Source organism: Notamacropus eugenii, chromosome 1 (genome assembly GCF_028372415.1).
Source record: "Notamacropus eugenii isolate mMacEug1 chromosome 1, mMacEug1.pri_v2, whole genome shotgun sequence".
NCBI classification, from domain to species: Eukaryota; Metazoa; Chordata; class Mammalia; order Diprotodontia; family Macropodidae; genus Notamacropus; species Notamacropus eugenii.
This window is the reverse complement of record NC_092872.1, coordinates 351,582,455-351,601,126: the sequence shown is the minus strand read 5'-3', so window position 1 is coordinate 351,601,126 and position 18,672 is coordinate 351,582,455. Positions and strand designations below refer to the sequence as shown.

Genomic DNA, 18,672 nt, shown 5'->3' with positions numbered 1-18,672 from the left:
CAGCCTACTCATTTGGACTTTATTTTGGTATACGGTATAAGATTACATTAAATTGAAAAATTCTGCACAAACAAACCCAATGCAACAAAGATTGGGAGGGAAGCAAAAAACTGTGAAAGAATTTTTTCAACTAGTGTCTGTGATAAAGGCGTCATTTTTAAAATATATAGAGAATTGAGTAAAATTTATAAGAATACAACTCATTCCCCAATTGATAAATGGTCAAAGGATATGAAAAGGCAGTTTTCAGAAGAAGAAATTAAAGCTCTCTATAGTCACATGAAAAAATGCTCTAACTCTGCAAATCAAACCACATCCAGAGAAAGAAGTGGAGTGTGAGTATAGATCAAAGTATACTATTCACTCTCTTTTTTTGTTTTGTTTTTCTTTCTCATGGTTCCTCCCATTCATTCTAATTCTTCTATACAACATAACTAATATGAAAATGTTTAATAAAAAGGTATATGTAGAGCCTATTTCAGATTGCATGCCATCTTGGGGAAGGGGAAGGAAAGGAAGGCAGAGAAAATTTAAAACTTATGGAAATGAATGTTGAAAACTAAAAATAAATTAACTTTAAAAAAAAAGAAAGGTGTGTCTCACATTGATAAAAAGGGAACACAATCCAGTGGAGCCAAGGAAGCCAGCAGGAGACCCTCAGTCCCTGCTCAGGTTAGAGGCAAGTCCCACAGTGCCAGTGTAGCAAGCCACTGCCAAACCCCATGATCCCAAAAGAGCAGGTCAGCCACGATATCCTACAGTCCAAGCACAGCAGGTTAGCATAGAGGTCCCAGGGATAAGGCATAGCAGACCAGCCAGCTGAGAGGCTTCACAGTCTGTGCACAGCAGGCCAGCCACCACACTGTGGGCCTAGGTCTCCAATTTAAGAAGCTTTGGGGCAGTGCCCTCTCCACCCCAGGAGCAAAGTCCAACTTTGAAAGTCATAAAAGAGACTGGAAAATGAGCAAAAAACAAAACAAGGATCTAACCCTAGAAAGTTACTATGGTGCCAAGGAAGATCAAAACACAAACTCAGTGTCAAAACACCTACATGTAAAACCTCAAAGAAAAATGTGAACTGGTCTCAGGTTCAAAAAAAACCAAAACCTTGAAAGAGCTCAAATAAAATTTTAAAAATCAAATAAGAAAGGTAGAAGAAAAATTGGGACAAGAAATGAGAGTGATGCAAGAGTTAACAACTTGGTAAAGGAAGCACAAAAAATGGGGGAAAATGTACAAAAATTTACTGAAGAAAACAACTCCCTAAAAAGTAGAAGTGACCAAATGGAAAAGAAGGTATGAAAAGCTAACTGAAGAGAATAATTCCTTAACAATCAGAATTGGGCAAGTGGAAGTTAATGATTCCATGAGAAATTAAGAATCAACCAAACAAAATAAAAAGAATGAAAAAAACTGAAGAAAATATAAAATACCTCATTGGAAAAGGTACTGACCTAAAAAATAGAACCAGGAGAGAGAATTTAAGAATTATGGAATATGTGAAAGCCATAATAAAAAAAAAAGGACCTGGACATCACATTTTAAGAAACTGTTAAGGAAAACTTCTCTAACATCCTAGAACAAGAGGGTAAAATAGGAATTGAAAGAATCTACTGATCACTTCCTGAAAAAGTTCCCAACATGGAACTCCCAGGAATATGCTCCAAGGTCAAGGAGAAAATGCTGCAAGCAGCCAGAAAGAAACAATTCAAATATCATGGAGCCACAGCCATAATTACATGGGATTTAGTAGCTTCAACATAATAGGATCAGAAGGTTTGGAATATGGTATTTTGGAAGGCAAAGGAGCTAAGATTTCAACCAGGACTCACCAATCCAGTGAAACTGAGCATAATCCTTCAGGATGGGAAATGGACATTTGATGAAATAGAGAACTTTCAAGCATTCCTGATAAAAAAAAAGTGAACATGAAAGAACAAGCTAGGGATTCAATAAGATTAAAAAGTTTACATCTCTACCCAGGAAGATGATATTTGTAACTCTTAAGAATTTTATCACTACTAGAGAAGTTAGAAGGAATTTACAGTAAGATCACAGATATAAGTTGATTTTGAAGGGACAAGATTAAAAAAATCAAAATAAGAGGGAAGAAAGGAGATTGTACTGGGAGAAGAGATAAGGAAGACATAAAACAGGGTAAAATATCTCACATGAAGAGGCATGAAAGATTTATCAAAGTCTAGGGAAAGATAGAGAGGTGGGCATCACTTGACCTTACTCTAATGAGAATTGGCTCAAAGCAGGAATAACCGACACATTCAATTGGATATAGAAATCTATCTTACACTACAGGGAAGTGGTGTAAGATAGAAGGGAGGGTAGATTAGAGGAGGTGGTGGTCAGAAGCAAAACACTGTTGAGGAGGGACAGGGCGAAAAGAGAGAAAGAAGGATAAACAGGAAAAATAAAATGGAGAGAATTACATAGTAATCATAACCATGAATGTGAACAGGATGAACTCACTCATTAAACAAAAAGAGATAGCAGAATGAATTAAAAAACTGAATCCTACAATATGTTGTTTACAAGAAACACATCAGAAGCAGAAACAACACACAGAGTAAAAGTGAAAGGTTAGAGAAGAATCTATCATGCTTCAGCTTACGTAAAAAATTGCAAGGGTAGCAATCATGATCTCAAAGAAAGCAAAAGCAAAAAAAGATCTAACTGAAAGAGATAAGGAAGGAAAATACATCTTACTAACAGGTACAATTATGAAAAATGTTGTCAACAGAACTGATGGGAATCTCAATACAGATCAAAGCACACTTTTTTAATTTTATTTTTCTTGGGTTTTTATTTTGTTGTGTTTTCCTTTAAAACATGATTAATATGAAAATATGTACTGCATGACTACACATATATAACCTACATCAAATTGTTTGCCTTCTCAATGAGGAAGGTGGGGTAGTAGAGAGAAAATTTGGAAATCAGTTTTAAAAACGAATGTTGAAAATTGTTTTTACAGATAATTGGGGAAAAATAAAATACTAAATAGAGAAAATATAAAAGGTACCACAGACAATGAAGTAACATAAATACTGAACATATATGCATCAAAGGATATAGCATCCAAATTTTTAAAGAAGTTAAATGAGTTAGAGGAAGAAATAGACAATAAGTCTATACTAGTGGGAGGCGTCAACTTTCCCCTCTCAGAACTAGATAAATATAACCAAAACGTAAACAAGAAAGAGGTTAAGGAATTTAATAGAATTATATAAAAATTAGATATTATAGACCTCAGGAGAAACATGAATGGGAATAGAAAGGAATATACATTTTCTCAGTATTACTGACAAAATGCTACATGGCACATACACAAAAATTCACCATGTTAATACATGAAACAAGAAACACATTTGAAACGGGGGGATACACACGGTAAAGATCAAAGGTTGGAGCAGAATATATTGTGCTTCAGCTGATGTAAAAAAAGCAGGGGTAGCAATCCTATTCTCAGACAAAGCAAAAGGAGAAATAGATCTAATCAAAAGAGATAAGGAAGGAAACTATATCCTGCTAAAAGGCACCATAAACAATGAAGCAATATCATTACTAAACATGTATGCTCTAAGTGGTATAGCATCCAAATTCTTAGAGGAGAGGTTGGGGTAGTTGAAGGAAGAAATACACAGCAAAACTATATTAGTGGGGGACCTCAACCTCCCCCTCTCTGAACTTGATAAATCTAACCTCAAAATAAACAAGAAAGAGGTTAAGGAGGTAAATAAAACTCTGGATAAGGTAGATATGATAGTTCTCTGGAAAAAACTGAATGGGAATAGAAAGGAGTACATGGCACATATACAAAAACTGACCATGTATAGGACATAAAAACCTCTATAAAAACTTCACAACTAAATGCAGAAAAGCAGAAAAATTAACTGTATCTTTTTAAATGCAACTTTTCAGAACATAATGCAAAATAATTACATTCAATAAAGGGATGTAGAAATATAGATTAAAAATGAACTGGAGACTAAACAATCTAATCCGAAAGAATTACATTACACTTTAAGAAATTATTAAGGAAAATTGCCCTAAAGTTTTAGAATGAGAGGGTAAAACAGAAATAGAAAAAAAATCCATTGATTACCACCTGAAAGTCATCCCAAGATGAAAACTCAAAGGAACATCACAGCTAAGTTTTGAAGCTCCCAGCTCAAGGAGAAAATACTACATGCAACTAAAAAAAAATTTGATTTAAATACTGAGGAGCTACAGTCAAAATAACACAGATTTAGCAGCTTCTACATTAAAAGATAGAAGGACATGGAAAAATGTATTGCAAAGAACAAAGGAACTAGGTTGTAACTAAGAATAACAACCACCAAAGCTATGCATGCTATCCTGAATGGGGGAAAAAACTGGACATTTAAAGAGCTAAAGGACTTTCAGGTATTTGTGAAGACTGAATGGAAAATTTGAGCTACTAAAGTCAGGAGAAATAAAAGAAGGGAAACAATAAAGACCAACTATAAAGGACTTAATAAGGTCAAAATCTTTACTTTTTATGTTGAAAAACATTATCTGTAACTCTTAAGAATGTTATCATTATTTGGGTAGTTTGAAAGAATATGCAGAAAGCTTAGGGTTGAGTTGAGTCTGATGGGAGGATCCTAAAAAATAAAATTGTGTGGGGAGAGGTAAAATAGAGGAATTCTTTCATATAAATGAGACACAGATGGAAGAAATGTTACAGTGGGGGCAGAAGGGGGTGGAGAACTGGTAGTGCTAAAACTTTATTATCAGAACAAGGTTAAAAAGAGATAACATATACATCTAGAAGGATATAAAAATCTTCCTAACTTACAGAAAAATGTGAGAGCAAGGAGATAGTATAAGGGAGGGACTTTTAGATGGGTGTATAGATCAAGAAATAGAGTAAGGGGAGAGGATTGGGGGGGATTCTTAAGAAGGGTGGGCAAATTAAAGAATAAGAGAGTAATGGGAAAAGTTAAGGGAGGGATTCTTAAAAGGGGGAAGAGACTAAGGGAGGGACTCTTAGAGTGGGTAGGTTAAGAAATAGGAGAGTAAGGGAAGAGGATAAAGGAAGAATTCTTAGAAGGGATGCAGTTTAGGGAGGCAGTGATTATAAGTTAATTAGACACTTGAGGAGGGATAGCATTAAAAGAGAAGGGGAGAAGGATAAAAAGTGATGAAAATAGGATGGAGAGAAATGTAGAATTAGTAACCATAACTTTGAATGTGAATGGGATAAACTTACCCATAAAATAGAAACAGCGGAATAGATAAAAAACCAGAATCCTATATGTTATTTACAAGAAACATATTTAAAAATTAGAGATAAACATAGAGTAAAAATAAAAGGCTGGAGGAGAATTTATTAAGCTTCAGCTGATGCAAAAAATGTAGGGGTAGCAATCATGATCTCAGACAAAGTTAAAGCTAAAATAGACTTAATTAAGAAATGAACAAAACTACATCATGATAAAAGGTACCATATATACCCAAGATTAGAAATAAAGCAGAAAATTGGGGGGATTTGGGATTTCCCAGTGTGATAAATGTCTCATATCTCAAACATACAGAAAACTTTGTCAAATGTGTAAGAATGAGTCCTGAGAAATGATCAAAGGATCTGAAAAGCAATTTTTTGATGAAAAAGTCAAAAGTATATAATAGGCATATGAAATATGTTTCAAATCATTACTGATTAGAGGAATGCAAATAAAAACAACTTTGAGAAACCATCTCACATCTATCAGGTTGGTTAAATTGCTAGAAGGGGGAAATGACAAATATTGGAGGGGATGTGGAAAAATTGAGACACTAATACACTGATGAGAGAACTGTGAACTGGTCTACTAATTCTGGAGAGCAATCTGGAATTACAACCCAAAAATTATAAAACTGTATACCCTCTGACCCAGCAATACCACTCTAGATCTGTTTCCCAATGTGATCAGAGAAAAGAATCTGTATGTTCTAAAATAATTATAGAAGTTCTCTTTGTGATGGCAAAGAACTTGAAATTGAGGAGATGCCCAACAACTGGGGAATCTGATTGTGATGGAATACTACTGTGCTGTAAGAAATGATGAGCCAGTTGATTTTAGAAAAACATGGAGGGGTTGCATTAAATGATGAAAAGTGAAATGAGCAGAACCAAAAGAACAATGAATACAGTAATAGCAATATTGTTCAAAGAGTAACTGTGAACAACCAAGTTATTTGGAGTACTATAAATACTCAAGTCAACTACAAAGGACCTATGAAGGAAGCTGCTATCCACCTCTAAAGAACTGATAAACAAAAGTATGCATAGTTTGTTTATACATATATTTATAAATCTGTGTCAAGTGGTAGCCTTCTCTAGTGTGGGGTAATGAGGGAGGAAAGGAGATAGTTCATAACTTAAAATCTAACAAAAATAATATTTTAAAATTTATTTAAAATTAAAAACAAAAATAAATTAAATTAATTTTTTAAAAACTTGAGTCCTCAAATTTTAATCACCATTATTACCTTTTAGTAAGAGATAACCTAGCTTAAATTTCACAAGAGCAAAAATACACCACACCCTGCATTTTGAAGCAGGGGCTATCTTTAGGCAGTATTTTCACACACTAATGTCTCTCAGGAAGAAACAAAGACTAACTTAAACTAGCAATTTATTATCTTTTACAGAGTGTGTGTGTGTGTGTGTGTGTGTGTGTGTGTGTGTTTTTGTGTGTGTGTGTGTGTGTGTGTGTGTGTGTGTGTGTGTGTGTGTGTGTTTTGCTCCAGGACCCTACTTAAAACCCAGGACTTTCCATCCCTATAGAGAAAATCTCTCCTTATATAGAGTTTTCCTACATAGGGATAACTCTGTCTAAAGTACTTCTTGGATGCTTAAAAATACATTAGTTAAAATGGTTTTATAGTATAATTGGTTCAACAGGGACAAAAGATAATCAATAGAAAATATTAGCTCATAATTCTATAGCACTTCAGGTTTTACATAGCATTTTCCTCATAATTTTACCTGCCTTTTTAAGGCAAGCAATATAAAATATAATTATCCTCATTTTGCAGATGAGGAAACTAGGTTCAAAGGTTAAGTGACCTACCCTCTGTTGCACACTGAGCGTCAGAGCTGGAATATGAACAGAGGTCATTCTGACCTTCCAAAGTCTAGCACTCTTTATATACCATAGTCTCAAATATTTTACTATGTGGCTTGATGGTATTACCGGGAGCAGCAGGAATAGTAATCAAGGTTGCCATGTGTAGAATATACCTGTACCGATTTAATGACTTAAACAGCATAAAACCTGAGATCTAAGCCCGTAATTCTGACTACTAAGTCCTTTATTACTATGTCTACTTATTGTTCAAATACCTCTAATTCCAGCATTCATTGATCTCTTTCCTTATTCCATCAACACATACTTCACTCTGGTCTTGGATGAAGAAAGAACCCTCCTCAACAAGGTAAACCCCACTATAGCCTCCTTTCAGCTCAACCCCTCCCAGGAAATTGTTCAGATTACCATCCCCATTCTCTTATCTTCTATCCCTCTATATCTATTGGCTCCTTCCCTACTGTCTGCAAACATGTCCACATCTCCCCCATCCTTAAAAAACCCTCACCTGATCCAACCAACACTACTAGCTATCATCCCTTGAGAAAATTATATATAGTAGGTGTCTCCACCTCTTCTCTCTGCAGTCTGGTTCATCACAGAACAGAAACACCTCCCTCCAAAGTTACCATCAATCTCTTAGCTGTTATATCTAATGCCCTTTTCCTCAGTACTTATTCTCCTTGACTTGTCTGCAGCATTTGACAATGTCAATCACCTCCTTGTGCACATTCTTTCCTCTGTAGGTTTTCATTCTAGTTCTCCTGTCTGTCTGATTCCTCAGTCTCCTTTACTGGCTCTTCATCCAGGTCACCTTTTCTAACCATGGATGTCCCCCACGTCTCTGTGTGTGACCACTTTTTCTTTTCACTCTAACCAGGGTTCTTAGCCCTTTTTTGAAGATCATGGAACCCCTTTAAGCAGTCTGTTGAGGCATATGGAACTATCCACAGAATGTTTTTAAATACATAAAAGAAAACACATAGGATTACAAAGAAAACCAATTATGTTGAAATACAGCTATCAAAATACTTTTTAAAACAAGTTCAAGGGCCTCAAGTTAAGAACCCCTACTCTATACGAATTTATTAGGTCATCTCAGTAACTCCCTTATCTGATCAAAAGCTATTGGTTTTCCAAACTATGACCTCTGTTCCTCTGACCCCTTAATTTTTTCCCAGGTCATCACACTGCACTAGTTATACTCTTCTCCTTATACCATCTTAGTAAAAATCCCTTAGTAAACAACTCATTATCCCATTCATCATCTCATTCATCCTTCCTCAAGTCTCCCATGGTTCCTGCCACCTCCCACCCTTTCAGTTGAGATCCTTACCTCTTATTTTACTGAAAAAAAAAATCAAGAATTTGCTAAGAGTTCCCTCTTCTCTCTTTCTCATCTCATATCACTTAGGTCACAAACCCACTAACCCTGAGTGTCCCACAAGGCTCTATCGTGGGCCTTCTCTTCTTCCTCTATACTAATATACTTGGTAATCACATCAGTTCCCATAGATTCAGTTATCATCTCCATACTGATGATTCTCAAATATACTTATTGAGCTATACGCTCTCTTCTGACTGTCTCACAGCTCCAGTTAGGTATCTCAAACTGGATGTCCTATAGGCATTTTCCAACTCAACATGTCCAAAACTAAACTCATTCTCTTTCTTCCCAAAGCCTTCCAACTTCCAAACTTCCTTATTACTGTTGAAGGCACCATCATCCTTCCAGTCCCCCCAAACTTGAAAACTAGGTGTCATTCTCAGCTCTTTACTATCTCTCACCCCTATATATTCCATTTATTGGCAAGTCTTGTCAATTTCACCTTTGCAACATATCTTGAATACATATATCCTTTTAGACTACCACCAACCTAGTACAGGCACTTATCTCCTCATGCCTGGACTACTGCAACAGCCTGCTGTTTAGTCTGTCTGCCACAAGTCTCTCCCTACTCCAAACCATCAAAGTGGGCCAACAAAGTGATTGTCCTAAAGCGCTATTTTGATTATGTTACACATACCCATATCCCGCTTCCTACTGTCTCCAGGATCAAATAAAAAAACTTCCATTTAGCATTCAAAGTCCTTTATAACCTGGCCCCTCCCTTCACCTTTCCAGTCTTACTGTGTCTTATACCTCCTACCCTGCACTTCCACATAATCTTCACTTTAGTGACACTGGTCTTGCTATCCTCAAAACAGAATTTCATCTCTCAGCTGCAGGTATTTTCATCCTGATTGCCTGGAATGCTCTCCTTCCTCATCTCAGTTTCCTGATTCCCTGGCTTCATCCAAGTCTGAGCTAAAATCCCACCTTCTACAGGAATCCATCTTAATTCTAGTGCCTTACCTCTACCTCTGTTGATTACTTCCTATTTTAATTGTTTACTATTTGTCTTCTCCATTACATTATGAGCTCCCTGAGAGCAGGGACTATCTTTTACCTTTCTTTGTACCCTATCACTTAACTCAGTGCCTGGCATATAGTAGGCACTTAAGTTATTATTAAATGACTGACCTCTAATGTAGATCACTCCCAGATCTACATATGTTGCTGCTAAGCTACAGACACACATCTCCAACAGTCCTTTAGACATTTCAAACTGGATTCCCATAGGTATCTCAAATTTAACATATCCACAACAGAATCTATTATATCATACCGGCACAACTTGGCAGTAAGTAGGGGCCAAAGAAAACAGGCTAAACTTCTTCAGGCTGCAGATAGGTTTTTAGTAACTCACTTTCCAAGTAAAGGTATAATTAATTATTTAAACTATTTTGCAAATAAACCATATTAAAAAAGGGAAATTTCAATTAATATCAATTAATTATATTTATTACTTAAGATTTTTATTTATTATGAAACCACATTAATGTTTAAAAAAACCCTATTTTGCTAAGCAGTACAAGTTTTAACATATTTTTCAGGGTTTTTTGCTGTTTACATATGTTCTGGTTCAATCTTCCATTTCTTTTCATCACTCATTTTACAAAAGTCACCTCAAAAACTTTAATGTTAGAAGCAAAAAAATCTCCAAAGCAACTGCTCACATAGTAATAAATACTGAACTGAGTATCTGACCTTGGAGAGAGCACCACAACACTCATGTAACTTGGAGGACAGACAAGCAGTGAGGGAGCGGAAGAAGCCCTCGCACTGCTGTTGTTCATAACATAGCAGGCATCAGCTGCATTGGTATGTGGCAGCACTCACTCTGTCCCTGTTCAATACCAGTAATGACCAAAAACACAGACAAAAGATACAACTCTTGCTCCTCTCAGACTAGAGACAGACAGACAATGGTTGGTTGCCATGGATCACATGACAAACAGGAGAGAGTACACAGTGGTCACCCACCTGCCAAGTTAAATGATGGGCACAATAGTGATGAGTGGAAGAGGGGCTAAGTGGGGCACCAAAAAAGTACTCTTTACATCTTTATTTTCTTTTACATCCTCCACATTTTTCACGGGCTACCTAAAATCCTTTGGAGGGTCATGCGTCATATGTTATGCAGGCCTGCATTATATTTTCCAAGATCCTCCCTCATTACTATAAAGGATCCCACTATGGTAATTATTTCAGTTACATTTGCCTACAGTCTCTTAATTGTCCTTATTCTTACTCATCCTACACATCCAACCCATTGCCAAATCTTATCATTTCTACCTTCACAATGTCTCCAATATATTTTCCCTCTCCTCTACTCATATAACCACAACCCTAGCTCAAGTCCTCATTATCAATCACTTAGACTACTTCGTCTTTTAATTTGTCTCCTTGCCTCAAGTCTTTCTCCACGCATCCACTAAGGTGCTTTTTCTAAAGTATAGGTCTGATCACGTCATATCCTCACTCAAGTAGCTCCAGTGGCTCCCTATCACCTCCTGGATCAAGCATAAAGTCCTCTTTTTAATATCTGAAACTCTATATAACCTCATGCCTTCCTACTTTTTCCAGCTTTCTTATATGCTACTCCCCTACAACTGGATTTAATGATCTGGCTACATTGAATTACCTGTAATTCTTCAAACATGACACTCCATCTTCAGACTTCCTGCCTTTGCCTTGGATGTCCTTCATGACTACCATGTTCTGTTCCCTCACCTCAGCCTCTTTGTTTCTTTGACTTTCTTCAAGACTCAGCTCCAAATCCACCTTCAGCAGGGGGTTTTCCTAGTTCTCCCAACTGGGACCTTGCCCACTAAGGTTACTTTCTATACAGATCTTGTCTGCTCTACCTAGACATTTACCAAGGATTACCTAGGAACTATAGGAATAAAACTACAAAACTTTTTTTTGAAATAATGAAGACTTAATTGGAGAAATATTAATTTTTCACAGGCAGATTAAACCAATATAATAAAAACTACCTAAATTAACGACAGTATTACCTAAATTAATTTACCTGTTCAGTGCCATACCAATCAAACTACCAAAGGATAACTTTATAGAGCTAGAAAATCACAGTGTTGGGGTAGTCAAGGAAGGCTTCATAGAGAAGATAAAACTTGAACTGAACCTTGAAGGAGGGGCTGGACCTAGACAAGCGGAGAGAATGACTCTCCAGCTATGAAATTCTCCATTTTCTACAGTTGATCTAGATCAGGCCTGCACAACCTGCATGCCAAAGGATTTTGGGTGGCCTGCAAAAAATAAATAGGATGTTTTCCTCTACATTTTTCAAAGGCCGCCCAAAATCCTTTGGGGAACCGTAGATTATGTAAGCCTAGTCTAGATGGAGAAAGATGTTTCAGATTAAATTTCTTCAATTAGACACATTCCCTTACACTTGGAAGTTAAAAATTTTTTAATTCAAAATTAAATTGGTTTGAATATTTGTATATATATTATCACAGAAATTCTCCCTATGCAGACTATCAATAAGCTAGGTTAACAGTAAAAAGATATTACAAACTAAATTAATAAAACTGAGTGTTGTCAAACAATTAATTGCATGCTTTGTCATATTATACATTAAGACACAAATGCACAAAAATATTCTAAATCATATATAGCATATGTGACATGTTTAAATGTAATGTACTATAACACTTCATTTGTCTAACACTTCTAAGGAACAAGGTATCCCACATTAAGTGGACTTTCACATAAATGGGGCTTATACCTTTAAAGCATAAAACATTTTAGAATTTTATTAATTTTACATGAAAATCTGCCTAAACCTTTTACCCTGCTTCTCTACCTTCTTAGAGTATGTTGAACATAATATAATCTTTTTTTTGATAGTCATCATAAATATTAATTACTGTATTTTACCAATAATCATAATAATCTCAGAGGCAACTGAGCTATGTAAGGTGACTTGTCCCTTATGCTACATGGTTCTGGACTGCTACGCTTTTTAAGTTCGTTTTTTAAAGTCTTAGTATTAGGCAGTCAGTTGTCACTTCCTATGCCTATGCCTGGCTCTAGGCATACTCTCCCCTTCCAGGTTATCATCTGCCAAAAAAACAGATAACCACACTTGTTAGAATTAGAATAAATATACTCTGAAGAAGGGTCTGAGAAGCTCGCCTAGGACTTCAGGGTCTTATTAACATCTGTTTGGAATCCTCTGATGGTTTGTCTGCTTCCTTTCAGTTTGAAGTCATAGTCATAGCACATCAAGCTGCTGAATAAAAAATCTCTAGTGAGTGAGTACAATGTCACTGCATTATGCATTAATTATCGCTATCCTTCCAAAATAATGATTCTTAAAAACCAAAGCATTTCAACATGTATAAATAGGTCTAACAACTCTACATTTTAAAATAGGTCTTTAGATTGGCTTTCAAGTTAGTCAACATACCTCGTATTAGCTCATAAATATTCATGTCCATAAGTTCACATATTAGTGCAAGAGAACCAGTTTTTCTGTCACTGAAGAAAAAAGAATTTTTTTATTCTGTTTTCTCCTCATCAGGAAGTATAATCAAATCTTCATTTCATTCTAAATATATGTAAACATAAGGTACTCTTACACATTGTACAAAGACAACAGCTTAGTGGTTAAAAGGGAAAGTTTTGTTTTAAATCAATATTTATAAACAGACAAAATTAAGTTGAAATAAGAGTAAGAATTTAGTTCAAGGCAGAATTTTAAAAGTTTTTTTTTTATATAAATAACATAATATCTCAAAGACACCTAACAGGCAAATGACAGTTAGACTGTGCCTTGTAAATATAAAATAAATGAGATGCAGAATGAAGAGAAAGTCCCAATAGGAGGGGTCTGCTAAGTGAGAAAAACAAAAGAAATGAAAAAAAAATTCCAATTCAAAACACTAGCTCTTAGACAGCAATAACACTGGACTTGTAACTGAAAAAAACTGGATTTAAGTGCCTCAGCACTGCCACTGACTGTGTGGCCACAGCCAACTGGCACACCTTCTCTGAACCTCAGTTCCTTTACTGGTCAAATGTTGAGAATATTTTACTACCTTTCTGCGTGCCTGCCTGCCTGTCCCATGGGGCAAGACAGGTACCTGGTGAACTCTAAGGCACTAGGTGAATGTAAGCTGTTATCATTATTACTGTATACATGGAGGAAAGAGTTTTACTATGGCTTAGCTATCAAACTTACTTATAAAACCATTTTGAGAAATGAGGAAAGAATGGAATCATGAATCAACCACAGCAAAATTATGAGGAAGGCAACAATTATTCAGCACATGCCTGGTTTCACCTTGATTCCAATTCTCCTTGAAGTGGATGGATGGATGGAAATAAACAATTTTTTCTGCATTACCCCAAACCCTCTTTAGAAACATTTGAGCTTCAAAAAAAAATTTTTTTTTAAGGATCCTTGAAAGTAGTCCATTGTCAGTCTATGGAAAATGAAACTAATTTATTCAAAGTAGTTAATGATAGCTAGGGATGAATATCACTTAAAAAGAGATCTCTGATTTGTGGCGAGCTCTCTGCTGGATTCTAAGGACCAAGATCTTGGTGCGTAGCTGGAGCCAGGCCTCCGAATTTAAGACTACTTTCTATCAATACATTTCCTGAAGAACATAAATCCTTGAAGCCACAATTCTACAGCTGTCTCTAGTTCCATCTGTACCTATCAAACTAGGAATTTCACAGTTATAAAACCAGCTCCTAAGGAGATGTGCTATACTGCATGTTTGGCTATAAGGTGAACTTTAAAACACTCATCTGGTAATTGGAATTGAATAGAAACTTCTCTGAAATTATAGGACTTTGTTAGGAAACGTTATTAGACACCATTAATGCATTAAACAAATGGCATAAAGGAAATGAAAATGTCTTGCTTTTAAAAATAGGTTACAACGTCTTCCCACTAAGTCATCAATGAACTAACTACTAGATCATAAACTATATGACTTCAGGGAGTATATCTGAATTTATCTTTGTATCATCACCTCCAGGACTGAGCAGTATTTCTGCACACAACTGGCTCTTAATATATGTTGCATGAATAAATAAATGAATTCAAATTTCAAAATATGTTCCTTACTGCCAAAATTATTCACCACCGACTTTCTACCACTAACCTATATATTTTTTTCTATACAATCTAGTTCTTTCCCTTAGGTCTTTTTAAAATATGTTCTCCTCATGAAATGAATTCCTGTCCTGGAAGTCAGAAATGTTGCGTGCTCATCAAATGTCCAAATAATATGGAGTTTAAGTTAAGAAAAAAGATATGATTGTTTTTCTGAGCAGCCAAAAAAAGTTTAAAATCTTGACACAAACTTTATTTTCTGTTAAAGGAAGATTAAATCACAAGTATCAAAATATAGAAAACTTTAAAAAAATTACACTTACAAGACCACTTCATGCAACGTAAGAATATTTGGGTGTGGATTCAGACGTCTCAGTGCTTGTATTTCTCGTAGATTATTCACTTGTTCAATGCTGTTTTACAGGCAAAAAAACCCCACCACAATGTAAAACTTAGATTTGCTTTTTAAACAGTATAATTTAACATACTGGATCACAATTGTAAAAAAAAAAGACAGCTACTTCTGGCACAAAAACTATATTCTAAATTCTGTTATAAACAGCTACAGTTAAAGAATGGTTAGATGCACTAATTTTCACCATTAAACTCTGAAAATCAAGGCATATGTAGCTTTGGATGGACACTAAGTTTATCCCTGGTTACACTCCCAGAAGAATTTTTTGTTTTTTGGGGGTTTTTTTTGCACAAATGAGACAAAGACAGAGACAGAGAAAAAGACAGAGAGACAGAGATACTTCGGGAGAATCTACTTTAGAATTATCTAATGTTTTAAAACATGACACTAGACATCATTATAAATTAAATTTATTTAATAACTATCTACATTAAAATTAATTTTGATTCATACAATATCATAGCACTTTTAAAATACCAGTCTCTGTAAATCCTCATCACAATTCTTTGTCCTTTCTGATTTTTTCTTACTATCTACTTTGTCCTTCTGGTTCTGTTTCACTTTAAATTATTTCATAAAGCCTGTTTCAGATTTCCTCATAGTCCTCATACTTGTTTGTCTTAATATTATAATTTTCTATTATATCAATGCGATATAATTAATATAACCATTCCTTCATTTAGGTTATTTGTCTTTTTTTTTATTTTCATGGAACACTGCTCTGAAAATCTTCAAGCAACTCTTCTGTTTTTATTAGCACTTCTCAACAACAGAATTACTGGATTATATTGTTTATGCTTGTAAAGTATAAGACTTACCGAAAAACAATCTCTCAGTGTACAATTCTCCAAATTTCCTACTCCATCAGCAGTGAGTGAATCCACTTCTCCACAACCACATAAACATTCCATTTCATTGCTTTTATTTATTTTGCCAGCTGTTTTAATTTGCATCTCTTACTAGTAGTAATGGTGTGTATTTTTTAAAGTTATTAGCAATGCCTTTCCTCCTCTGAAAACTCTGTTTCTTGTTATAATTTATACACTGTGAACTGATAATTACCACTGTGGTTTATTTTTCTTATCCATTTTGCATATTTTTTCATTTCACTACCGTACTTAATCATTCCATTTTTTAGTTATAAAGGTTATGTTTGTGTTAGGTTCCATTTCTTTTGTTATACCACTCTGATGCTAATACTCAGATGTTCTTCCTACAGATTCACCCCAACACCCAGCCCTATTTACCTGCTTTATTCCAAGTTCTTTTGAATTTATTAAAGTTGTTCATTTCTTTCTTTCACTCTCAATTCCTTACTCTCCTTCACCTCACATATCTGATCAACTACAAATCTTAAATCAATTATACCTCTACAATAATTATTACATTTCTTTCTTTGTCTCTAAGAACACAGCCTACACTCTAGTTTTGCCTCCATCATCTCATGGGTGGAATATTGCAATGGCCTGCTGATTGGTTTACCACAGGTGATCTTCCTAAAGTGCAGGTCTGACCACGTCACTTCCCTACTTCTCTACTCAATAAATTTCAGAAGCTCCCCATCACCTCCAGAATCAAATATAAAATCCTCTATTTGGCATTCAAAGACCTTCATTACCCACCCTTTCCAGTCATCTTCTACTTTATTCTCCACAAAGTGCTCTTAGATCAAGTGACACTGGACTCTTTGCTATTTCTTGAACAAGACACTCCATGTCACAACTGGGCATTTCACTGGCTGTCCCAAACGGCTGGCATGCTCTCCCTCCTCATCTCATATTCCTGGCTTCCCTGGATTTCTTTAAGTCCAGCTAAAAGCCCACCTTCTGCAGGAAGCCTCAATATTAATCCTTCTCTTTGTTGATTATTTCCAACTTATTCTGTATGTAGTTTATTTGTTCATAGTTGTTTGCGTGGCATCTCCTCTATTAGTCTGTAAGTTCCTTGAGAGCAGGAAATGTCTGCATAGTGCCTGGAAAATAGTAGATGCTTAATACATGCTTACTGGAAGATTAACTGACCTCTCACTTACACCATCTCAACAACCTCTTAACTAGTATCCTACCTCATCAGCTTCTACTCAGTTGCAGATGTGATATTCCTAAAGCACAGATCTGATCATGCCCTCAAACAGTTCAAATGACTTCTTAGTACTCCTAAAATTAAATATAAACTTCTCTTTCTGACATTTAAAACTCCTCACAAACTAGCCCCAACATACTGTTAGCTCTTCATGCATACTACAATCCTCCCAAGCTGGCCTTCTTGTTCTTCACATATAAGACTCCATCTCTCATCTCTCTGCCTTTTCACTGACTAGAATGCCTTCTATCCTCACCTTTACCATTTTGAATCCCTTGTATCACTTCCAGTCTCGATCAAGTAAGATCTTCTAACGGTGAATTCTTTCTTTAGTTACGCAGCTACAAGCTCCTTCCCCACAGAAACTATCCTGCAATACATGTAGTCAATTGCAAGATCCTTGAAGGAAAAAACTGTTTAATTTACATCTTTGTGTCCCCAGCAGCTAACAGAGTGCTTGGCACCTAGGAGAAGCCTAAAAAATGTTTAATGAAGGACAGATAAAATCACTTTCTCCCTCTCTTTTTGACTCTTCTTCTTTCCCTCCCAGTTAAACAGGTGATTCAAAATCCTTCCTCTTTGCCTTGCCTCCAAACCTTTAGTTAAGTATTTTATTTTGCCATTCCACTTTCTAAGCAGTTTTCCTTTGTCTCCCTTGATGGTTCTCTTCCAATCTATTCTGAATTTGGTGTTCTGATCCATGGGCTATTTATTTCTTTATTTTCTTTATGTCCCTCATGAAGAGAAAGTTTCAGAAGTACCAAGTTTGATCTACCTCTTCTGTCCCATTTCTGTCATTGCCATTGTAGATCTTACCTAATCATCTCTAACTTCTCATATGCCTCACTCTAGAAATGAATTGATGAAATAATCTGTTTTGGATAATGGAGGAGTCCCACATTTTGAAGACCAGTCCTAACTCCTGCCCTCTGCCCTTGCCATTACTAAGTTCTATTGCTAAAGGCATGTTAATCATGTTTGGTTGACTATCCCCCACCACAACTTTGGGTGCCAGCTGCCCTTGAAAATTCATACATCCTCTCTCCTAGAGTGATATGCAAATTGACCCCCCAAACAAAAGCTTTATAAGGTCCCTCTCTAAAATGCAGAAATATACCACTACTACAGGAATGTTCTGTGGTGGCACTTCCTCCTTTCCCTTTGTGTAATAAGACCCTTCCCTTTAATTCCACATCTCAGTCTCTCCCATCCTTTATCCTAATCTCCCACCCTTAGGTCCTTTTTTTTCCTCGATGATCTCCCTTTGTTGTTCCTTTTACCCCACAGATCAACTTTTTTAAAAAAAAAAAACAACAATAATAACATAAACATAAGAGAACTGGTTTCATTACTTAGCCTTTTCAATGTAATTGTACTTACTTTCTCAAGCTGTTGTTTGGGTATTTAAAAGTTAAATAAATTATTCAACTATTTTTTTTAGAGGAATGCATCAAAAGCCTCTCTTTTATTTTATTTTATTTTTTTTATTTTTAACACAGTTTATAACAGATAAAGCAATTCAAACTTTTAGTCAGGTGATACTTCTTTTTAAAGCACTTACAATATAGATCACAAAAAAAAT

General features: G+C 35.6%; 1 protein-coding gene across 5 annotated transcripts in view; it reads right to left on the bottom strand.

Moving 5' to 3' along the window:
- The window catches only part of MOK (MOK protein kinase), a 117,895-nt gene that overhangs the window by 54,957 nt on the left and 44,266 nt on the right, over window positions 1–18,672 (bottom strand). For all 5 annotated transcript variants that reach the window (XM_072630197.1, XM_072630198.1, XM_072630196.1 and 2 more), the window contains exons 2-3: window positions 14,917–15,006; window positions 12,935–13,005 (exon numbers count right to left, since the gene is read on the bottom strand). In XM_072630197.1, coding sequence (XP_072486298.1) covers window positions 12,935–12,965 — 31 coding nt within the window. In that variant the 5' untranslated portion in view covers window positions 12,966–13,005; window positions 14,917–15,006. The remainder of the gene's footprint in view (window positions 1–12,934; window positions 13,006–14,916; window positions 15,007–18,672) is intronic.